Source organism: Alexandromys fortis, unplaced genomic scaffold (assembly GCF_014885135.2).
Source record: "Alexandromys fortis isolate MF-2015 unplaced genomic scaffold, M_Fortis_MF-2015_v1.1 scaffold_55, whole genome shotgun sequence".
Lineage (NCBI taxonomy): Eukaryota > Metazoa > Chordata > Mammalia > Rodentia > Cricetidae > Alexandromys > Alexandromys fortis.
Genome location: NW_026067936.1, coordinates 7,214,445 through 7,239,580, shown reverse-complemented (window position 1 = coordinate 7,239,580; position 25,136 = coordinate 7,214,445). Strand labels below are relative to the sequence as shown.

General features: G+C 40.3%; 1 protein-coding gene across 10 annotated transcripts in view; it reads left to right on the top strand.

Moving 5' to 3' along the window:
• Positions 1 to 24,932, top strand: part of Nrg1 (neuregulin 1) — a 961,794-nt gene extending 936,862 nt beyond the window's left edge. For 6 of the 10 annotated variants that reach the window (XM_050146822.1, XM_050146821.1, XM_050146820.1 and 3 more), the window contains 5 exons: positions 8,011 to 8,113; positions 9,587 to 9,713; positions 12,121 to 12,251; positions 13,033 to 13,239; positions 15,831 to 24,932. In XM_050146822.1, the coding sequence (XP_050002779.1) occupies positions 8,011 to 8,113; positions 9,587 to 9,713; positions 12,121 to 12,251; positions 13,033 to 13,239; positions 15,831 to 16,485 (1,223 nt within the window). In that variant the 3' untranslated portion in view covers positions 16,486 to 24,932. Of the gene's footprint in view, positions 1 to 1,071; positions 2,250 to 3,535; positions 3,560 to 8,010; positions 8,114 to 9,586; positions 9,714 to 12,120; positions 12,252 to 13,032; positions 13,240 to 15,335; positions 15,478 to 15,830 lie in introns of those variants that run through there. The other 4 variants (XM_050146818.1, XM_050146819.1, XM_050146824.1 and 1 more) reach the window with 3 other exon arrangements.
• The last annotated feature ends 204 nt before the right edge of the window (positions 24,933 to 25,136 follow it).

Genomic DNA, 25,136 nt, shown 5'->3' with positions numbered 1-25,136 from the left:
GTTAAGTCCTAGTTGTGATACTGTGATCCCTAGCATGTGGTGGCAAGTGTGTAGGGAGCCCACACAACAATGTGTAGACTTTGAGGAGGAAAGAGAAAATACATTCAGAGCTCCAGTACCTGGAGGTAGCATTGGGCAAGCGTGTCCTGGAGAAGCTGGCAAGCCATAGGAATTAAATATAGAACGGCTCACATTACAGATGATTTTGAAGTGCACATTTAGAACTTGAGGCACATTCTCAAAATGAGTAGACTTCTCAGCCTTAAAAGTACTTTTGAGCCATTGGTTATTAGCATATACATTATTTCATTGATTTCTAAATGTCTTAAGGAGGCTGTTAAGATAATGTATAATCAAACATGTATAACATGTATCTTGCTAACAGTAGACTAAAGAGCACTCCACAGATGACAGAATTGTCATAAGTTTCAAATGAGTGTGAAATTTGTTGTGTGTGTGTGTGTGTGTGTGTGCGTGTGTGCTCTTCTGCACATGAAAACTGGGGAATAGAGCAAAAGTCTATTACATTTCAAAGGGCTCAGTAACAATGCAGATTGTGAAAAACAGCATCTACACTTGTCAAGGTAAGTCTGAAATTAGAGTCAAGACACCAAATTCATCCCATTTAGAAGAGGCATTAGAATATTTTAGACAAACTCCAGAGATACAGAAAATCAAGACTGCATGTCTTTGAGATTACTTGCACATACAAGTCCAAAGATGTTAAAAAATAGCATCCTGAATGCATGAATTCTGAACAGAAACCATAATTGCAATGGCTGTATAATTTTGATGAAAGAAAGTTATTTTACTGTTCTTCTCTCTGATGCAGTTGAAAATTTAAATTAACCTCCAGGTTAATCAGTTTTCGTCAAGTAATTATAAAAGCCTCACACAAAGGATTAGCGAGTCAATATTTAATAGTTTCGGGAGACTTTAGATTTAAATTAATTTTTTATATTGCCATGGTCCTGGCAGGAAGTCACATGTAGAAAAGGAAACTCAATTGTTTACAGTAACCTTCGTGTTTGTGAATTATTAATTGAATTTGAAGAATGTAGTGGCTCGCCAGAAGTTCAGTGGGACCATGTGCCGCACAATGAGCTAGCACCAGTGTTAGATTAAATGGAGCAGATAGAAAGAATTTCTTTACCTAATGGAAAGTTTGTGCATTCTGCTTCTTTTGTTGGCTGTAAAGTGAAAGAGATATAAAGATAAATAAGAGCATCGTTGTTCTGGGTCTAGAATGACTGATGCATGCATCCTCTGCTTGTTTCCTTGTTAGGGCTCGCAGCCAAAAGAGATTCCCATTTTAAGTACCAATTTCCCCTTGAATTATTTAAAATTGGAGCTGCCTGATGTGAATGACTTCCCTTGAAATGAAATTACAGTTAGGCTCACAGGCTTACCTATAAAACTGTAAATGCAGTCATATGTATGCACGGGCATGCTACTAATTTTATTGAAGACTTAACCAAGCTTTCTATGCAACTAATACAAATCGTTAGAAGCGTTCACATAGGAATGGAGGAGTTATTTGGAAAGGATTTTTTATAGATATGTCCTGATTTTTAACCCTTAAGTTATTAGTGACTTATAGGAGGGAAAATAAAAGAGACACAGAAGCTTCTAGGAAGAAAATTGGATCATAGCCTCGTGAAAGGAATGAGGAAGGAAGTTTATTATCAATTTCCTTAGAAACCAATTTTTTTTCACATTGATGTTCCAAAGTTTATATGAAAAAGAAAATGGGAAAAAATGTCAGTCTGACAAATTGCACAGAGGCAAGAGAAATTCATTTGTATTTGAATAGATTATTTCATTATGAATTACTTGTACAATGGAATTAACCCTAAGGCTTCTGGTTCTTAATTTAGGAAAAATCCAGACTACGTGTGGGTGTACACCAGACCCACATCAGAAGTCATTGTAGATCATGCCTCCCATTTCCAAGATATATTTTTGACGTAGGGATCATCATATCTTGAAGTGGCTGCAAAAATCTTCATCTATTTTTTTTTCTGGTAGATCCCAGGAGTAGTCAGTGTTTCCCTGCATAAAATTACTCAGAGTAACCATGAATGTACTGCACTGTTTGTCCCATGATGGATCTCTAGACGTGTCTTTTCCCCAGAATCCTGAGCCCTCTGCTCTTGCAGACCACGATTCGTTCTATAGGCTCACCAGTGAGCATGCGTTACCATGAATTTGTTCAGTGAGCAATAAGCCTGACCAAAGTTACTAAGCAGGTGAGTGGGAGAGACAGGATCAGAACCACGATTGACCCTTCCACTTGCCCTGTGGCTTTAAGGGCTGCTCTCTCCGTGTCCCGACGGATGGTTTTGTAAAAGGCACATCCCTGCAGCTTATACCGCAAGAGAGCTGCTTCATTATATTAGTGGAGTGCCCCCGATTTCTCCCTAACCCACTGAGAGAAGGGACTACAGACGCCTGCTTCTGATCCCTGCCTCCCCCTCACCTTTCACCCAATCACATGGCGCTCACCGAGAGAGAAGGCCTACATGCTTGATGCAACTTGACTGTCAACTTTGTTTGCAAGAAGGCAAAGTATCCTTCCTGGAGATTTTTTTTTCTCTTTGCCTTGTCCTCCTCCCGTCATTGCCCATTTTTGTCTGCTCAGGCTTTGTACAGAGCTGTGGAAATGCGGGGCATCGGCTCACACTTCCCTAGGTGGTGCTGTGCTTCTCTTGGCATCTGTGCCCACCGGAGCTCAGCACTGTGGAGTGCTGACCTAATTACCTCTAAGAGTTTGAAAAAGCAGTAAAGACCCCAGAAACTGAATCTCCATATAACACACCTAGGGAGGAAAAATCTTTTTCTTTTCAACTTGAAAATGGCAAGTTTTCAAATTGCCCAATCAATCCTACAGAGAAATTATATGAAAAACTTAAAACAGTCACCAATAACCTGGCTTCCCTTGGTCATGTTTCTGGGTAGAAGCTTTAGTTGCTTCCCTAGAATGAAATGGCTGGTGTATGTAGTGGAGGAACTGGAAAGTTAAGTGTCGGAGGTACAACTTTAAAAAGTAATTCTGAAGTATTGCTACCCACCAGCAAGGAAAAGCAAATCCAGTGTGATACAAATTTCAAACCAAATTACTGTCATCTTGACACGTACCCCTGTCTCGGCCACTGGATGCATTTAGTTCAACAAAACAAAATCAAAAAACTCCTTAGAACATCTTCTACAAACAAATCAACTTTTTGCAAATGCTTTTGCTGGTTATAAAATACGCCTGTTCTCGAATGACGAGTCAAGCATGGTTTAGCCCCTAACCTCCCTCGGTAGAAGCTTTGGAAGGTTACTAAAGACCCTGTACTCTCCCCGCTCGCCGGCGGGGTCGCGCGTGCCTGAGCATGCTTCCGTAACACTCACCGCCTGCCCTGTTCAGTGTGCACGCACAGAGCTGTCGTAGTCATGTTTAATTTGTTTTGGAGTGCGGTGTATTGCTCTTTTCTGAAACTTTTCTCCTTTCTTTTTTCTTTTTATTTTTTTCAACTTTCTGCATTGGCAGAGCATCTTGGGATTGAATTTATGGGTATGGACCAATCATCATTCCTTTTAGCCTGCAGAATGTAGAGCTTCTGAGCTGAACTCTTTTGCCCTTCCTCTTCTTGCTTTTCAGTTCCTAACTAATTTCCTTTTTCTTTAGAAGGGATCATACAGCTATAACACTGGTTTTTCTGCTTTCCATCTACGATTAGTTTATGGAAATGTTATTGGGGTGCAGCAGGATTTAAATTTCCAAGCCTCCCTTTACTTAGACTAGAGGTCCCTCCTGCTGCACCTTATCGTAGACCCCACATTGTGTGACCCATTGATTGGACCATGCTGGTACTTAAAAGCTGGGGTAAGTTGGAGTGGTGCATAGGCTACAGGAGAAATCAAACCAAAGGTCAGAGGAGAAAAAATTAAGTACATCCACGTAAAAGATAGCCCGATGGGGGTTTACATATAACATAAAATTCTTCTATTCAATATCATAGAATTTAAGTGTCTTACACTGAGGTAGTATTCTATGCACTGAAGCACTCAGATTTCTTGGAGATACTCAAGGACGACTCTAGTCAACTTCATTTGCTTAAATAGAAAACAAAGGATGTTCATCTAGGTGAACATTCCAGGGCTGATAGAATTAAATTGGAAACACTAAGATTAAGATTACTGAGAGGAGTCATCACGTAGAAAAGCTTACCTGTAAATATCAGAACAACAAAGCTCCCAAAGGCAGATGAAATGTAGGCATAGTCCATAAGACCCATCATCCAAAAAAAAAAAAAAAAATTGGGCAAAGGGTCCAGTCTCTTTGTGAGAGCAGTCTGAAAGAACCCAACTGGGTCTTGGGTCGAAAGCATCATAAGATGAGCAAACTGTCCACTCCATTTGCAGCTCACCCTTGGTGCAGCAAGAGCATCCCAAGGCTGTAATCTCCTTTTGGCTGAGAACATCATCTACTCAGAAACATCACTGGTGATGCATGAAGCAGTAGCCAGTCCTGGCAGGGACAGGGAGAGGAGCTTAATTGTCATTCCTTCGAGAAAATAAAAAGAAGATAGCTAGTCATCTTGTAGGTTGAAAAAAAAAAGGCCAAATTCAAATGAATGGGCTTTTTTGGCTTTAAAAAGAAAAACAAAAACCTCCTAAGTTTTGGAATCACAAAGAGGATCTACACATCACTCTTGAGGGTTCTGCCTTCCTCAAAGGAAGACTCCCTGTGCCAGAAATCTCATAGCACTATGGGAAACTAATGACCAAACCCTCAGAATTACCTTTTTCTACTATTTCTATTTCTAGATAGTGGAGTCAGATAGTTACGCTGTGTAAGTGCTCCCTCAGCTGTTTTCCTGGTTCAAAGGGGCAGCATGCTGCCATGCACACCTCTCAAAGGCTTTGTAGAGGGGAGACCAGTCATTATATCCAGAAACAACACCTGACCTTAAGGGTCATTGCAAAACAAGAGAGCAAGAGCAAGTGACTCTGTCTTTTCTCCTGGATGCAGCAGAATGAAAATGTCTCCCTGTGAGTCACTGCAGTCCAGTCCATACAGCCACACCAGAGAGATTTGGAGCACATCCACTCATGGAGACAGACCAGACCTTTGGACTGATTTTTAGTACTAGCTCTGATTTGCTCTTGCCTTGTGGATACTGTCAAGCAAAAAATTAAAATTAAAAAAAAAAACATGAGAAGAGCAATAGGTTAAGGGAACATGCTGTTTGTCAAAGACTAGTTTTTTTTAACATTCATATTGTAGAGATAATCTGATGTGACAAAAATCATGAAAAAAAATCAAAAAGTTTAGGTGAGAAATTTTTCTTGTAGTCGGTACTAATGTGAGCACAGGACTTAATCCTGCTTGTGTTCCCTGCCTTTAGTTAACTTCCTTTAGCCCCATTGTCCTTTACTGAACACTTTAGTCCCTGAAATAATTGTTTTACTGACGAGCCATAAGAATAGGCCAATGGCCAGATGCTAGCCGGTCACATACCCAACTCAGTCTGTTCTTTCCTAGTCAACAACAACTGAAAGAGAACTTGTTGTAGGGATCCCCGAGAGTTTTGGGGGACAACCCATGATACCCCCAATGCTCATTTTAGTCTTTCTGTATGTTCCGATATTTTTGAAGTTTGCAGAAACCATTTCCTAGCTGTTTCAAAGTATAGGGAGTCATTGAAAAGCAGCAACCAAAGGCTTGGTTTTTACCCTTCCTTCTCCCCTCATCCATTTGTGAAACCAAACCCAGGATCTCCCATATTCCAGGCAAGTGTCCTACCTCTGTACCCTTGCCAAAGCTCACCAGCTTTAAAAAAAAAAAAAAAGTACATTAGACAAAACATGGGATGTAGGGCTTGCCATTTCTTGATGCCAACATTAGTGCTCCATTTCCTAACAAGCTTATGCTGTGTGAAGGAAGAACAATGAAATGAGATTATGCTTCTTAGACAGACACTCTAAAAACTGTGGATGCCAGGGAGGGAAACTACAGAGAACACCTCATAAAAGCCAATCCCCTGCCTTTGTCTGGGGGTAACAGGGGGAGTTAACACATAAGCCCTCCCGTCATGTCATTGTTAGACCCCTACAGTGCACACACCAACACTTTAGTGTCACGACACCACCTGTATGTCTCCTGCATACTTTGGCACCGCAATGCACCAACTGCTTCGCTTTTTAATCATGGCTTCCATGTCACGGCCAGCCCAGTTTAGGAGTTATGCTGTATGGGACACCCCTTCCCACTCTGTACCCACCTTTTCCTCCCCCTCCCCCTAAGCATCTCCTCTGTCTGGTTTTCATTTCTTTATTTATTTTTTCTCCCTTAATATCAGGCATGCTGTGCCAGGGTCTCCAGATGGCTCCCTAACTTTTAACCTTGTTTTTCCCTTATACTGGACTTTCTTGCTCTTTGTCATTCTTTCAGTCTGTCTGTCCTCTTGATTTGTTTTTCCTCTCCACCTCCAACCCTTTCTGTTTGTTTTTGTATAATCTCTTCAGTATTGTCGTCTTTTACTCACTGACTTCTGTTCTCCTCTTAATAATCAGAACTCTTATTAATTTGATTTGACAATGTTCTTGACCTGTTAACTGGGACTTGATTATCATGGACTCGGCTTGTAGGAAACATTTTCTTTTATGATAAGATCCACTAATTGGATAGAAATTTAAATTCACTTATTTATTTTTAAAGAAAACTTCCTGTGGCCTGCCCTTTCTCGATGCAGAGAAAGGTATAGCTTCTGAGACTGAAAAAAAAAAAACTATGATGGAAATAATCTTTGTGCCTTTCTTGTTGGTACCCAGATAAGACCATTCTATTTGTGCCATGTTCTCCAGTTCTGGCCCAGCTTATTAATTTTAATGGCAGACAAACCATTTATAATGCATGCTGGGTGAATGTGTCAAGATCTTCCAATAAAAATAATTAGATTATTGAAAGCTTGGCTGTTAAGCAGCCAGTATCTCCAGTAAGTCTACAAATTTTGTTAACACCCTGACTCACCTTTGTACAAAACCAAGTCATCCTACAAAGGCCCTGATTTTCACCTAGAAAAGTTTCAGCCAATTACAGACTGACTGCATCTGGAGTAGAATGGTACCTTGAGTTCAGATCTCTTGAGAGCACCACCGTTTCCTTAGAATTGTCTAATGTGGAGATGTGCAATCTAGTCCAAAGTACATATCATTTGTGTTAATGATGGACTTCTGAATCCAAATTGAGTTTCTAACTTCAGCTAAGACATTTATAACCATTTTCCTCCAGAGAGCAAACTTTTTCTGTGGCCCAAGAGTGCCCTACCCATCAGGTTGGGCTTTATCTGGCCCGAGTCCTGATCCCCCACGGTGTACTGTTTCTTCTGCTTCATTTACTCTACATCGTGGCACTGTTGCCTTAACTTACTAACTACAAGCCAAGTTCATGTTTGCAAATACCTTGGAATTAAATTTTGTTCGCTGTGGAAATGTCTCTCTGTAAAGACCACTGGATGTGAAATGATGACCTAAAACATGAGGGAAGTGGAAAGAGAATTGGCATGGAGGGTGGTCAATAGAGGAAGGAAAAATGGACCATCTCCCTGATGCCCGTCTTAGCTCTCTTTATCAATATTGATTCCTGTTGTCTTTGCAAGAGATGTTTTGTAAGATAGTTAATAAAAATAATAACATTGATAAAGGTTTAATAAATTCTTTTGTAATTAATGTCTATGATTTTCCAGTTTAATATCATATATATATAATTATAGCTTGAAATTAGACAAATCATAAAACATAACATTTTTACTTTCAATGGCCCTAGCTAGCTTATTATTTATGCTCAGAGTACAGCATAGAATACGTTGTCCCTTAGACATGTATGTAAACCTAAAGAATTGTCAATGTTCATTGTCTGGGGGACATGGATAATGTAGTTAAGCATGCCAACTGTTCAGTTGTCATAAATCCTGGCAATGGCAAATGACCTTGGTGACATGTGCTCTCACCCCTTTCCAGAAGCGGAGGAACTCTACCAGAAGAGAGTGTTGACAATCACCGGCATCTGTATCGCCCTGCTGGTGGTCGGCATCATGTGTGTGGTGGCCTACTGCAAAACCAAGTAAACCTTCCCCTCGGCTCATCCACTCCCCTTGGTGCAGAAGTAGGTTAGGCAGGCAGGGGCTCTGCAGTCCCAGAGCCCATGCTCAAGGCTTGGGGAGCAAAGGAGCACAGGGACTTAACATCCTTATGCTCCCCACCCATGCACCTTTGCCTGTTTGTGTGCAACTAAGCAAATTTCTCAGTGGTCAGGGCTCTGTGAATGGACAAAGGCTTAGAGGAACAGGCTTATGCGTCAGAGTTCCACACAGGCACAACCTACTGAGAGCATTAATGCCCAAGATTGAGGATAAGTCCAGAAACTTAAGAAATAAAGAGAGCATTTCATAGTATTCAAGATACAGGTGTTTGGGAGGTTTTCGTTGTTAGTTTCTTTTGGGGGGCGGGCGGTGTTGAGAGTTAAAATGAGTATGTTTTAATTCTATGATTTTCCAACATAAATGCTCTATAAACGGGCCGTGTATAAAGAAGTTTTTGTGGAAGGCTAAGCCAAATTTGCTTGGAAAGAAAGTTAAAGAGAAAACCTTAACGATAATGGAGTCACTATGCCAGGCCTTCTACAGGTGTCCCTGTTAGCATGCGTTGGCCTACCAGTGAGATCCCTGAACTTTTCTCTCCACTGAGGATTTTTTCAAGTCCAAATGTAATACTCAGAGTGTGGCTTCTGTTTTGCCTGATGACATAATATTTTCTGGCCCAAACTAGTCATAGTAATGTCTTGTTCCGAATGTTGTATTACAGAACAGTGGTCACATGCATTTTAGCCACAGAAGCTATAGCATGAATTGTGTTTACACAGTATTCTATGGTTAGAATGCTGTGAGAACTGACTGATAAATATAAGCTCTTATGGAATTGGCATCATAGGTATTATTAGATTCAAATTTGAATGTTTACCACCTCTTCTACAAGAAGCATTGCAAGTGCTTTTAAAGTCTTTTTACAAATGCTCCAAAATATGATGCCAAAATATACCCAGAATTCCACTTACATGTGGGTGATATGTGCTCACACACTCACTGTGTAAGATGTACAAATAAAAAAGAAGGATAAGTTAATTTTCTTAGTAAATCAAATAGGAAAATTTATGAATGAAACCAGTCTTATCAGTTCCATAGTTAAAAATATGTAAGACCAATATATAATGTAAATAAAGATGCACCAAGAACATTGAGAATTTAGCCAAATATCAACACTTCTGTTTTTCCTCCTTTTTTATTCTCCCTCAGTACAAGAGCTATGTATAACATTTCTATGAGAAGTCCATCTCACTATTAAAACCAGCTCTCTAAGGATGTGAGATATTCTTCATTCTGAGACAGAGTGATGTATAATTTTCTACCCCCTTTATCACCACCAACTGACTGCCTCAAACTGCTCATTAGTGTTAGTAGACTAAAGATTTGGCTGTAGTGAAACAAACAGAAATACAATGTAATAGGAACGAACGTGCTCCTTTTTTTTTCATATCCAGGAAACAGCGGCAAAAGCTTCATGATCGGCTTCGGCAGAGCCTTCGGTCTGAACGGAACAACATGGTGAACATAGCCAACGGGCCTCACCATCCGAACCCACCACCAGAGAACGTGCAGCTGGTGAATGTATGTTGACCGAGCACTGGGGAAGCCAAGCATTCATTTGCCATTCAGGCACACTGAAGTTGGTTTTTGTAATCTTAGGCCATTATCTGCTTGCTGTCACTTATCACAATGACTTCCAGAAACCCGCAGTTTTGCCAGGAAAAAAAATAATGAAAGCTATTTGAAAATGGATTTAGTTATTATATTAGCACATTTTCCTTTTATATGGTGTCATTAAGACTTCGGGGTAATACTTGGTGTGTTCTGAAAAGAGGCCGTAGAAAGAAGGAAAAACAAAATAAATAATAAAACCAGGGTCATAAAGAATATTTATTTTTTAATCATTTAGAAATGAAGGCTACTCTATTATACCACTGGTTTATAGCAAACCAAGCAAAGGGCTTTGAAGTATTTCTAAAAGGTGCCTTTCATGGTACATGTGATTTTCTGATTCCAATTTCCAAAGGAAGATTGGGGTATGAAAAGGGGGGAAATTTCCTAAGTATTCTTTAAGGAGCAAAGCTAGGAGAAGGTTACTTCCTTATTCCCTGGCTCCATCTGTGTGATGTCATACCCTCCCGGTGAAATTCATCCTAATCATTTGGGTATTGTGGTTTCATTGTGCCATGTACTTAGTTCTAAATGTGACTGGATTCTAGGCTGGTCCTTGAGACCATTTGCATATCCCCATTGAGGTCTTCCACATTAAGAGATCTGGACCGGAGTTCTTGCCAGATGTCCTGAATTCTGAAGCATTGTTATTCATGTTCCAACCCTCATTCCTCCCCTGGAATGTGTAGTTTCCCATTCTCCCCCTGGAATGTGTAGTCCCCCATTCTCCCCTGAAATGTGTAATCTCCATTCCTCTCCTGGAATGTGTAGTCCCCCATTCCTTCCCTGGAAAGTGTAGTTCCCCATTCTCCCCCTGGAAGTTGTAGTCCCCCATTCCTTCCCTGGAATCTGTAGTCCCCCATTCCTCCCTTGGAATGAGTGGTTTTCTTAATAGACAAAGCTTGAAATTTGTAATATCGCTTTCTGTCCTATTAGAGAAGGTATATCTTAGGTGGAGAAGATGGGTCATAGACTTAAGTCTGGAGCTGGGGGTTACTACAAGCTGGTGGTTACTTCCCCCAAGTCTCATAATTCAGACTTTGGGGAAAATATTGGAACCAAGGGCCAATAGGAAACTTTTGTTTCCCTCCCAATGATGGGGTTCATTAGAATGCTCTTCAAGGTCAAAAAATGCACTCACTAACAGTAAAACTGTAATATTTAATATATATAATGTAATATATATATATAATTTGACATAGATTGATATATAACATAATATATAACAGCAACAGGACCGTGACTGTTTGGATTGCAATTATAGCACAAATAACCCCATTTCAACCTTATTTCTTCATTATAGCAGGGCTAAAAATAATACCAACTTTACTAAAATAATCTGCCTGAAACACTTAACCCAGCACACTTAGTGAGTACTTAGTAATTGCTAGATAGTGTCTTCATTAGAGCCACTGGGTGGAAGGTGCCCCCAGAGGGCAAGAGTAGAATGGGCACTAACATGGTAGCAGCTTATGGTGTAGTCTTCATGATAAGCAGTTGTCCCTAGGAAAATTGTCCCCAGGAAGTTCCGGAAGGAAAAGTGTTTCTATAAACAGAAAGAGCCAGCCTGTAAAATCCCCCATGTGAATATCAGGTTCTTCAGACTACACAATCTCAGCAGACTCTAAAGTACCCCTTTTATTAAATACCTCTTTCTGGTCCTTTTCTTGTGGTTTACTTGATTTCATTCAGAGTTTTAGAAATACAGAGAGCACTTACAACAACTTACAAGAAACTTTTCCAACATTGCATGTCACTGTTAGCTGGCAGTAACAGCTACTGTGCTCTGCTGATGAAAATAAAAGAGATTCACCAGAGATATAGCACTGGGCATGCAATTTGTTCAGACCTTAAAAATATTATAAGTCTCTCAAATATCGCTCAGCAAGTTAACATCTTCAGTGATATCAGTAGGGCTAGCATAGGCCTATGAAATTCAAAGAGGAAGATCTAAAATATTAAAATTCACATCTTTTTCTAGTGGCATGAATTGAAATAAGTCAGACTATATTACATTTTTGTTTCCCTCATATATCAGTCTTCCTGACCTGGATAAATGTGGACAAAAATAATACTTGAGCGAATATTTGTGATATTTCTGTTATCAGTTGGAAATGAGAGAAATGAAGTTGAGATTTCTTGTGCAAACATTTGGAAAGGAATTTATTGACCCCATGTATCTAACCTCAAAGCCAGAGAGGCCAGAAAAGGATTTGCCATCTGGCTGGCTGAGATCTATGTGACATATACACATGAGAACCGATTTGTACCTGGATTAGTGCATGAATTTTCAAGTTGTGTCTCTTTGTTTTTCTAGCAATACGTGTCTAAAAACGTCATCTCCAGTGAGCATATTGTTGAGAGAGAAGCCGAGACATCCTTTTCCACCAGCCATTACACTTCCACAGCTCATCACTCCACGACTGTCACCCAGACTCCTAGTCACAGGTATGAGGGGGCAAAAAAAAAAAAATCTCAGAGGGAAGAAATTTTCCTAAGAATGGTTTCTTTTGTTTCTTACCCTTTATTTTCAATTCCTAAGAAAAGGCAAAAGAGACAGAAGCAGGAAAATGTACTGAGTTTGAGCATTCATAGATTTGGGGCCTAAACTGCTCTTACCAAGTTAAGTCTAGGCCTAATATTTCCATTAAAAACAATAAATGGGCTTAGTAATTATTACCTTGCAGGCTTGCTGCTCCTCAGTCTAGAAATTGCCATGTCTTGTACTCTGCTATTGCTGCCCAGTATGGGGGAAAAAGTTGTCTAGATTCTGTGCGATACTTAGAGGTTTGTTTCTAAAGCTTAGACTGCCCTGGCAGTGCCCCGGAAATGCCTACATAGCTGACAGCTCAGTTTTCTGATGCTCCTGTGGTCTTGCGCTGGCGGCACCCACTCTATGGGGCACAGCACCAGGATTCCAGCTGTTAAGCACATAATAATCCCTTTGTTTAGCCCAAGCCACCCAAGCACAGTGAAACTGCAATAATACTTAGTACATGGTGGCATTTGCTAAATATTTATGGGATGGATAAAGAAATGAATACACTGTGTTTACAAGTCCAACCCAAATCAAGGTTCTCTTTACAACAAAGAAATCTTGGTAACAATTCTGGGCTACTGGTGTATCCATATTTACCAGAATCACTTTTCTTCTTTGCCTTTTTTTTTTTTTTTTGCATGTAATTAAACCAGTCTGTCTCACTGCCTCTTACGTTTCCCTTCTACCCAGCTGGAGTAACGGGCACACAGAAAGCATCATTTCAGAAAGCCACTCTGTAATCATGATGTCATCAATAGAAAACAGTAGGCACAGCAGCCCAGCTGGGGGCCCACGAGGACGTCTTCATGGTCTGGGAGGCCCTCGCGAATGTAACAGCTTCCTCAGGCATGCCAGAGAAACCCCTGACTCGTACCGAGACTCTCCTCATAGCGAAAGGTAAAACCGAAGGGCAAAGCTGTCGTGGAGGAGAACCTCATTCAGTAGGAGAATCCCATGAGTACCTGCGGTCTCACCTAAAGAAATTCATCCTCATAGAAGGGGTGTCATCAGTTTCCCTGATGCTTCTAGTTGGTGAAGTCATCCTTTTATTTGGCTGAGCTCCTTTCTCCTGAGCTTCTCCCATCATCCCAAATGGCTGAAAGGCAGCAGACTCTTAAAGAGTGAGAGTAGTGGGGTGTGGACCGTACAGTCAACATGGAGTTCTCAGACCTGACCCTAGGCTCAGACTCACTCAGGGTCGTACTTTCTTCAGGTGTAACATTTAAGTACCCCCATCTAATTCCAATTGTCCTATTGTCTATATTCTACCGCCTTGGCTGATCTGGCCTTATGTTCTCATACACTAATTGCCCTACCTCTGGCCTCAGTTAGATCAAGTCAAGGGCTATAGTCTTTGCTAATGGTCATGGGGGACACCACCTTGTGTGTACACCATATCGTGTCCCGTTCATGAAATTCCAAGAAGTTATGGGATGAATAAATGTCTTGTGTGATTAGCCTGACAGCTATTATAGGTGATTTCCAAAGCACATATCACCTCTGATGTTACTCTTCATTCCAGAATGTTTGCCTTTCCTTGGGTGGGAGATGTAGTTTGGGTTGGAGAAGTAACAACAAAGGCAAACTAAAGAATGGAAAAAAAATAAACAGAGGAGGTACTAAGTAGGGATGTTGAACTTGGATGTTCACCTTATCCATTTTCACCTATGCGAGAAGAAAGTCATGGCTAACTGACATTTTAGCCCATCTGCAAGCTGTTACTTGCGGATTTTCCAGTCTAATTGGTTTATTTTCTTGTTATCACAGTCTGGTCTTTTCCCATTGACTAAAAGGTCATTATAATGCCAAATACATTTGTATTTTTCAATGACATGGGTAGAGATGGTTTCAAAGAATTTTTCATTTTAAGGACCTGAAAGTACAGTGAACCACCCATTGGGAACTTTCAGGTCAAAGAACCTATTAACTACCTAAAGCAGTATCAGAAATGATATAATTTATAGAGTTAGTATTCTCTGTATAACACATCTGTAGAAGAGTGTGGTCAAAACCTGGCTTAGAGCATTTATCTTCTGTAATTATATTTTTGCATATTGAAGTCTCTCCATTCCTGTTAAGCCTTCTTGGAACACGCACAGGGAGTAGGGTGAAGGTTCTCTTCATTGCCCTGGCTTATCTTTGGAGGTTCTGTCTGCTAAAGTAGGCATCCGTGCATCACCCAGATACTACCTAGAATTGTGGAACTGTCTAGAAGTAAAAGATCATGGGAGACAAAAAGATGAGTCACTTGTATGTGTTGTCTGAGCTGCGACAAGCATTTCTCGGAGGGTCTAATTTAAGTACCCTCAAAAAAATTTCTGCACACTTGGGCTCCAAATGTTTCAAATTCTGAGACACTTTTTCTAGTTTTAAATACAGCTGGGTCTCACTTATTTATCGCCATGAGTCATGGACAAGTGGGAGCGTTAATAGTCTTCTTTTCCATTAGCTGGAGTTCAGAGAGCTCCAGTCTCCTGTGTCATCACAGGTCACATCAAATTAGACTGTGTTGTTGTGTGCTAGTAGCATCATCATCAAAAGCCGAGGAAAATGACTCAGACACAGCCCAAAAGGGCAGGCCTTGGGATGGCACAGCGCTTCAAAACAGGAGCACAGTATCTGGACTGAAATGGTGACCTTCACAAACATGGCATAAGATACCATGGTATACCCAACCCTTGTGTTTACACAAATGCTTGCTAGGCACTTCGGAGTTTCTTTGACAAGTGTTCTCAGAAGGAAACCAAAGGCTGATGCAATGGTGGGATTTGGAAGAGCAATAGATGGGAGATTGGCCACTGTGGGAATATGAAACCAAATTATGGTTCCCGATCAGCCTTGCCTTGAATGTATTGCACCCTGAAACGGAGAGTTGCAAATTTGAATGTGAACTAGTAACATTTCATGAAAATTTCAACTGAATGGCACACAAATGTACTACGCTGTTATCAGGAATAAATCTTTAAGTTACTATGCTCTTTTTTTTTCATAAGACATAACCTTATAGCTGAGCTAAGGAGAAACAAGGCTTACAGATCCAAATGCATGCAGATCCAGCTGTCAGCAACTCATCTTAGATCCTCTTCCATTCCCCATTTGGGCTTCATTCTCTAAGACCCCTTGGCCTTTAGGAAGGTATAGTATTTAAGAATACTTCTTTCCCTTCTAAGTCCCCCAAGCCTTGGTCTTTTGAAGCTGAGAGGTTCTTGGGAGCCTTCTTTTCTTGGCTCACGTACCTTTATTTGAATTCATGATGAGACTAAACTCTCAAAGCTTTAATGAGCTGATCTTTGCATGATTCCTGTAAGGAAACTCTTGGCTGTATAATGATAGGATCCAAGGGTGCCGAACTTCTAGTGTAAAACTTAAAGTATTCGATGATGACTGTTCTCTGACTATAACCCATGATGAACTCTGTCCCCCGCCCCTCCCTGCTCTATGCGTCTTCTTTCCACTACGCTCACGTGGGGTATTCTGTGCTCACACAGGTATGTATCAGCCATGACCACCCCGGCTCGTATGTCACCTGTAGATTTCCACACGCCAAGCTCCCCTAAATCACCCCCTTCGGAAATGTCTCCACCCGTGTCCAGCATGACGGTGTCCATGCCCTCCATGGCAGTCAGCCCCTTTGTGGAAGAAGAGAGACCCCTGCTTCTCGTGACACCGCCAAGGCTCCGGGAGAAGAAGTGTGATCGTCACCCCCAGCAACTCAACTCCTTTCATCACAACCCTGCCCATCAGAGTACCAGTCTCCCCCCTAGCCCACTGAGGATAGTGGAGGATGAGGAATACGAGACGACCCAGGAGTATGAGCCAGTTCAAGAGCCTGTTAAGAAACTCACCAACAGCCGGCGGGCCAAAAGAACCAAGCCCAATGGCCACATTGCCAATCGGTTGGAAATGGACAACAACACAAGTTCTGTGAGCAGTAACTCAGAAAGTGAAACAGAAGATGAAAGAATAGGTGAAGATACACCATTCCTGGGCATACAGAACCCCCTGGCAGCCAGTCTTGAGGCGGCCCCTGCCTTCCGTCTGGCTGATAGCAGGACTAACCCAGCAGGCCGCTTCTCCACGCAGGAAGAATTACAGGCCAGGCTGTCTAGTGTAATCGCTAACCAAGACCCTATCGCTGTATAAACCTAAATAAACACATAGATTCACCTGTAAAACTTTATTTTATATAATAAAGTATTTCACCTTAAATTAAACAATTTATTTTATTTTAGCAGTTCTGCAAATAGAAAACAGGAAAAAAAACTTTTATAAATTAAATATATGTATGGAAAAATGTGTTATGTGCCATATGTAGCAATTTTTTACAGTATTTCAAAAAAACGAGAAAGATATCAATGGTGCCTTTATGTTATGTTATGTCGAGAGCAAGTTTTATACAGTTACGGTGGTTGCTTTTTCACAGTATTTCAGCCAAACCTCCCATATATTCAGTTGCTGCTGGCTTCTTGTGCATAGCATTATGATGTTGACTGGATGTATGATTTGCAAGGCTAGCAGCTGTCCCTCTGTTTGCTTCCAGTAGCTCCCAACCGGTACTGTCTTGAAATGGCACATCCGCCCAAATACTCTTCTATTTTGTATGAAGTCTTTGCTTTCCGAATATGAAATGAGTTCTCTCTACTCTGTCAGCCAAAGGTTTGCTTCACTGGGCTCTGAGATAATAGTAGACCCAACAGCATGCTACTATTACATATAGCAGGAAACTGCATTAAGTAATGTTAAATATTAGGAAGAAAGTAATACTGTGATTTTTAAAAACAAACTATATTATTAATCAGAAGACAGCTTGTTCTTGCTCAAAGGAACTACCATTGACTTTAATTTTAACGTTTTGGTTGTTGTTGTTCTTGACAAAGAAGAACAGCTTCAAGTCCAGCTTAGAAAGCGGGTTCTGGCTTGCTATCAGGATAAATCTAGCAACTTAAAAGGACTCAGTTTCACTTTCTCTCTGGGTGGAGGGGGAATGATCCAGCAGCTCATCTGTTGACCAACCAACCATGGCTGCTAAAGGTGCAATCCTTTCTGACATATTTTTTTTAACTGACTGGTTGAACCCTCTTCTTGGCTCCAGAAGGGGCACATCATATCATGAAGCCTCAGCCCCAAGAGTACACTCAGCCATCCTGTCCAAACCACTTGTAGAGTGCAATGTGCCAGCGGTACATCTCGGTGACTTGGCCCATTGCAGGGAAATGCCCCACTTGTAGAGTGTTTAGAAGGAGTGAATGTGTAGAAGTCACAAGGGGAAAGCCGCTGTGTGACCCAGTTGACATCTTAAAGTTTGGTTGGCCACTCCTTTCTCCCCATCATGTGTCTCTCATGTTCAACATGGTCTTGATTGAGTCATAACTATGCATGAATATGTTTTGCCAGGAATAGCCGATGTGCATGTGATTTGTGATTAGCAAGAACTTTCCACAGTGATGCCTCACTAGGGAATGTCAATAGTGTTGGAAAGATTGCACCTTTTCTTGGAGAAGTGATCCCCACTTGTGGATTGATGATCTCTCTCCATAGATAGCCTGTATCTCCCATTTGTCCTCTATAAGTTTTTTTTTTCTCATACTGTCTCAAAACAGGGCTCGGATTGGTTTTAACTCATTATGTTCTCTTATGATTGTAAAGCCAATGAATGCTTAGAGATATTGGCATATGAACAAATGTTAATAAAGGAAAAAAGGTGGGGAGGTGGAGAATAATCAATCATTCAGAACCTTTTATATTACCTCCCTATTATCTGTCAGTCTGAACTGGTGCTCATTGGGTTTCTAAGTAAGTTTCTAGGAGCCACATATGGGAAATAGTTGAACAGGGGATTGACAAAGTCAAAGACAATTATTGATCCTAGTTCCCAGTTGAACTGAATCTATTTTCTTTACCAGATCTTTGTTACAAGTCAAGGGAACTAATCATACACAAGTAGGGCTCAGAAGAACACTGCAGGCTGACCACAAGTCCATGTATTACACTCCTCCATGTTTTGAAGAGAAACTTGTCTGTTACTCTTAGAATTTGATGTCTCTCATTTCCTGCCATTGTTCGCATGACAGCTTCTCTGTGCTCAGTGTTGTCCTTTTCCTTTGTTAGCCCAGACAGAGGAATGCCTGCTGGGAAAAGCCTGCACTGACTTCCCAGTGCTGCAGATGGTCAACTCTCCATAGGGAGGACAAGTCAGCAGGCTTGAAGATAGTCTCTCTACTTAACATTGACGTTGAAGGCCTTCACTCATTGATCATTTGATAAAGAAATTTCTTTATTGTTCTTTTAAAAGTCTTAGAAATTCAGTTCCCAATTGGTTGGTCACTAGGGTATTGAGAAAGGCCCTTCTAAAAAGATAGACTCTCCCGATGAAAACAAGGAACAGCGTTTTACTAGCACAAGAAGCTCTACAAATTTGCAAATTGCAAGTATACGTGATTTTTTTTTTCTTCTGTGCTTTACCTGGCAAACACATTTGTCTTATTAGTTGGAAAGCCTTTTCCCCAAGAGAGCAAAGCTTCTTTGATTAGAGCAGCCACTTGGCCGCTCAGGGCTACCTATGGCAGCCCCTTGCTTTTATGTTTCTAGGGATGTCTCTACAATGCTTCACTGCCAGGTCTCTCTCAACCATCCTGTTTATGAACCCAGGCAGAACCGTAGCAATGCAAAGGAATGCATGCCTGTGTTCCTAGTATGCGTGAAGATGCCTTGCATTTTAAGGGAGTTCAAACTACTCAGAATTTAACAGAAAATTTATTTCTTGGGCCTGAACTCCAAACCACTGAGAGGTATATAGCAGGGTATAGTAGACACCAAATTCCTTTTGTACTTACTCAAGATTTGTTTTCTGTCCTGCTTTTTGCTCCTTTTCTCCCCCTGCCCTCAAGAGTGCCTAGTGGACAGCCTTCTGCAGCTTTCTACAAAGCAGGCCTCTGTTTAAGAGAGAATGTATCCAGAGCAGCAATATGCCATCTCTTTCTTGTTTCTGTGTGACTGTCCATATAGATGGAGTCTATCCAGGGTAACTTTCTCTGTATCGATTCCTCTTCTGGCTGGAGATTGAAGGTAGATGGCTCCTATCAGTGAATAAGGAAGATCTGACCTTCCCTTTCAGTCCTGGCTGCCTTCCAGCAGCTACAGGAATTTCTGTCCACTAAGATCCATGACACACTATGGAGAAATGCAGACAACATGAAATGGCCACAAATCACAATTTCTATTATATATTCTTTTGTAAATACATATTGTATAGTACTTGGATGTTTTCTTAAGTCATATACTGTCTCTATGAGTTAATGTTAGGTTTTACTCTCATACTGTATAACATTGTAAATAACATAATGTCCTTTATTATTTATATTTAAGCATCTAACATAGAGAATTGTTTTCATATAAGTTTAAGATAAATGTTTAAAATATATGTTTTTTCTTTGCTTTAAAATTATGTACTTTTTCTTTTTCATTTTTAAAGAATAATTTATTGTTCAGGAGAAAGAATATATATGTAACTGAAACTATTTGAAGAACGCACATTTGAAGGCCATGAGGTACTGATAAACTAAAGAATTTATTATCTCAAATACTAAGCAATAAGTAATTGTGATTTATTTAAAGTTTTGTTCACTTCCCAAGAAAGTCATACTGCAATAAAAATGCTACTCTATGGAGACATGAGCGTGTTGCTCAGCAGAAAAACATTGCAGTCTGTTAGAGCAGACTTAGCATCTAGCCATGACAGCTGTGCTACCTAGGACTGTGCTTCGTGGACCCCATGACCATCCTGTCTCTGTTGATTTTGCTGCATTGCCCGTCCTTGAGTCACCTGCCTCCCAACTCTGTTTCACACTTCATTCCTTGCTGTAGGAGACACATAGTCAAGCAATAGGATGCTCCATTCCATAGCCACCAAACCTCCATTTACAAAGACATCAGAGGGAAGCATTGCATACCTTTCTGGATCCTGCTTGTCGATACGTGCTGCAGTGACATCATGAAACTTATTCTCATTAGCGGCAGTGACTTTATGTGACAATCCTATGCAAACATAAAGGAGAGCAAAACCTATTATGGTTCAATGGTTCAATGGCCACAGTAGCCTCAAAAACATCTATGCTAATCTTCCCTATAATGTCTTTAAATTTACTTCCCATCGTGTGCACCATTTTATAAGAAGGCTAAGGAGCAATGACTTTACTCTCCTCGTTCTATCAATGAAATAAACTGATGTCCAAAGTACTGCTCAGGGAGGGGCCTATGCACGAAATATTCCTCACATTCTAGGACTCATCGTAGACTGGAAATAGTGCTTTTTTATTAAGATTAACCTTATGAAGCCATATTTTAACAAATAGATATTTTGTGTGTAATTTTTATATATTTCAACCCTTCTACTCATTATCTCAGATAGATAGAGAACATTTAAAGGATGTATAATAAATCTGCCTGCGTTGGAGTTTGAGCATAACCTGAGATTTCCCATCCAAGTTTACCTCCATGCATAGACACATTTCCTGTTCACTCATAAGAGCACCACCACTCACATCATTCCCAAGTGTCTGGTTGTCCAGGAAACCAAATGTTCTGAAGCCACAAAGTGAATCTGCCTATCTGCTAGTCATTCAGCTTTCAAGCCAGGCATCAAATCAAAAGACAAAAGAATATTTTAAAGTTAGAGTCTGGGACCCTTTCCTCAGCTTATGCTGTAAATTTTCCAACCCCTCGATCACACTAAAAGCTGTCTGTGACAATATCAGTGACTTAAGATAGACGTGTTTACCTAAGTGGCCATGCCATTTCAGGTAGAAGAGGCTGCAAAGGAAGGTTGTGTAGAAACCTGAAAACTCAATTCCATTCAAATTAGAGTCTAGATAGTTACTGTTATTCTCCAGTTGTGTTTGACTCTTGAGGGACAAATCTAGGCCAGTTCTGCAAACTAGGAAGACATCTGTTTTTCCAAGAAATCTGCAGAAATTTCTCTTCTCTGCGCCACTGGTGAATCATCAAAGGGCTTAAGGTCAAGGCTTAAGGTCAAGATCAGTCAAGCTGAGCTGAAATATAAACAGTAGAGATACTGGAAAGAGTAGGTGTTTCTGTTATCTTAGCATGTTGTGTTCTCTCTCTCTCTCTCTCTCTCTCTCTCTCTCTCTCTCTCTCTCTCTCTCTGAATTCCCCTCTCAAAACTGATAATCAATTAAAGAAACAATTTATGGAAACTTTTATTCCAAAAGATTAATCTGTTATCAGCTGAGAGCTTCATATTTATGACGGGAAAATCTCTATGTTGGTTTAGGATGCTGTATCGTGTAACCTAGAAAATAGTTGTTAGATAGGGCAGTGCATGCTCTTTATATATCTATAGGCCTTACTGACACCCTCATTCTGCAACTCTTGTACCTCTCTATTGGTTAGTATTGGTTCTTAACTGGTTGAACTTAAAAGCCTCATTTAAAAGCCACAAAAAAAAGGGTTTCATTACTGTAAAATATGATTGGTGGCTTTTTACAATAAAAATCAGAAACAGAGAATGTAAAGATGGTTCAACCCAACAATCTTCTAAATGTCCTCTTTCAAATGAACTTACTTGAACAAAAATTTAAGGAGGAAAAGATATCGCTTCTCACCAGCCTATGTTCCAGCAAAGCTGACGAATTGAATATCTTTAATGTCTTATGTATAAATTTACTCATAAAGAATCAAATTATTAAATGTTAATATTTTACACTGTTTATGACTTAAAATACCCTGTATCTTTTTTTATTTGTTTCATTATAGAGAAAAAATGGTGAAAATTTAAGCCCAGAAAGTTAAAACTCACTCTCAGAGCAGTCTGTCTTCTGAGTCGCAGAGATGTTGTAGATACCTTTTTTCTCTCAGTTCCTTCCCTGGCACTAGCCTAAGCAAAATGAGCTTTTTTATTTCCATATCTCTTGACATAATATGAGTTATATGTCAATCAGCTTTCATTTCTGAGAAACAAATCTTCCTACTTTTGGTTTGCAGATACCCTGGAACCCAATGTGCTTAATGTAGCAACCCTATACATCTTTTCTAACCTCAGCTCCCTAAGAAAATGCCAAGTATAGCTGTGGGAGTGAATTCACAATTTGCTAGGTGGCAAATACTAGTCCAAAGGAGGGCTTTTCTGGTCAGAACAATGCCCAACGCTGAAATTTTGTGGACTTGGGCAGCTTCCTCCTCCCATGTTCCTTAGCTATAAAGACTATGGTTCTGTGAGGTTTAAACAGGAGTCATTGTAAGAAACTAAAAAATGTCTAGTATGTAGTGATTATTCAGATTTGTCGCTCCAACAGATCCTTAAGTTTGGAGATCTCAGTTTCTCAGTTCAAATAAAGTATACTGCATTGCACAAGCTGATCAGAAAAATCATTTCACGAACCCCATGTCAGCAAGAAAATGCCTTTTCAGCAACAAATATATGTTGAGAAGCATTATCACCAAATAGCATTTAAAGTGGCAGTTGTAAAAGCTAAGATCTTTGCGCATTGTGAGTAGTGGGCTCTTGAGGGCCCATGCCAATCCATGTCTATTTATTAGTCTTTCAATGGCTCGTGGCAATCTCAGATTACGTTCACAGGAAATTAATGAAACACGACTCCTTGCATTGTTTTCATAATGCCACCTTCACACGCCATTGTAAATTTCTAATGGGACAATCAAAAACCTCACTTAACCCTGCAGACCATCTGAACTCTAGATGCCTTAATTTTATGCATAATGTTCACATGTAAGTCTATTTCTTTGAAAAAGTATAATCCCAGCCAAGGCCTCCAGGGTGATAAAACTAGGGAAGTCTCAAATTAATAAAAAAAACACATATCTTTATGGATGCTCATTATCTATCCAATAATTCTTCAAGTTTTGTCTTACTCTTTACTCCATGCATAAAATGAGAATCATTTCTTATCTATATGATGCAGTTGATAATTCATAGGCTTAAGCTATTAGAATTTAGTCTTTTAGTCTTTTAAAACTTGATCCTGAAGAGGATGTAACTTAGGCTCATATTAACCATCACGCTTGCAAATAGGCATTGTTAATAGCAATGGAGTCTGATACAATTGTTCATGAATAATCTTCCCTTTAAATGAATCACTTTTTATTGGGAACAACTGTAAGTTCTAGTCTATCACAAAAACAATGCAAAGGAATATTTCCTCATTTTTAAAAATATAGTCTTTTAATTAGACACTTTTGCCTCTGATCATTAACATCATGAATTGAGTAGGCATTGGTCATCACTGACTTTCCTTCTAAAGTGAGGCTCTTGGAAGGTTACTAGATTTCTGCCAGTGGAAATCCTCACTACTGTGGTCATCCAGATTCCTGTGATCCCTTAAGAGTGGAGCCTTAAGTGAGCTTTGTATCCCTTTCTAGGAAGAAACTTCCTTTGGGATATTCATCTGTAGCTGTAAGGTACCCAAACCCATAGGTCCTAAGCACTCTCTCCCAGGGCGAATGAGGAGGAGGGTTCTGCACACATTGTGTCTCCATTAACTATGCCCTTCTGGCTAGAAGGCCTGTTGCATTCACACAGGAATCCCTGCACAGCCTCCCCTCTTTATTCTGCCCAGCGTCTCCCTTCACCGATTGCAAAACACAAACTACTTATGTTGCGCAATCATTGCAGATCATACACACATATCAAAACTCCCAGTCTCTCATAATGGCATGTGAATATTATGTGTCCATTAAAAATTCTAAAGTCATAAAACTATACAACCTTCATACCTTGATCAAAAACCTGGAAATGATTGAATTTAAAGAGAATTTAAAGTAATGTTCTTGAACTAAGATGACTTCCTTGGTAGGCCCTTGGGAAAGGTTTAGGGCTGGTGGTGGCACAGCGTTTCTGTTACGTGGCCACAGACTTCTCACAACATGAAAAGACACTAGCTCCAACACTCATTTGGGAGCTCATTCTTCGAGGACTTGGATGTATGGGCATGAATTAGGAGTAAGGCAATCACTTTCTTCCTGTGAATGTGTTAAAACGGAGATGCAGGGTTTCGCTCAGGTTAAAACCACATCAATTATCAAAGAAGCAACTACTGTTGGGAAATAGCCCCCCATCTTGTAGAAGCATCTGACATCCGCAGACCAAGTCACACTAGAACACTATTCTACATGTCTCCTTCCACATCACCTGAGTGACAGGTGACTGTCAGATGGTTCCATTTCCTCCTCCATAACCTTGCTTCGTCCTTCATTTCTTGCTCCCATCCTCTGCCACAGGGCCACCAGCATCCCGACTGACCTGCTTCATCTGCTCCTGTGGGCCATCCTTCACATTCTAGTGATGACTCCTAACTGTAACTTCTTAGCAGGCTAGACTGCTGGCTAAACCATGGTTCCCCATGAGCTAAACGCCTCAGCCTGATCTAAGAGGCCCCTCAAAGTCTGATTCTATGAGATGGCTCTAGCTTGTCTCCCACCGTCATTGTTCATTCCAACCTTGTGAGTTTCTGTTCCGGAAGTATACCACATCATGTGATCAAACCCCAGTCATTGGCATACCAACTTCATATTATTGCCATGTACCTCTTGTATTATTATTTGCATATTGTTTTTGATTGACTGCATTTTAACTAAAATAAAGTCATTTCAAATAAAACTTTGTATGGTATGGGTACTATGAATAGAAAACTGCACTCTGTAGTTAAAATCAATTATAAAAATAAATAGAAGCAAAATGAAACATTATCTACTTCTACCAAGATACCATTATCTGCTGAAACCTCAGAACACAATGCTTGTTCTCTGATGAGAAGGAGACT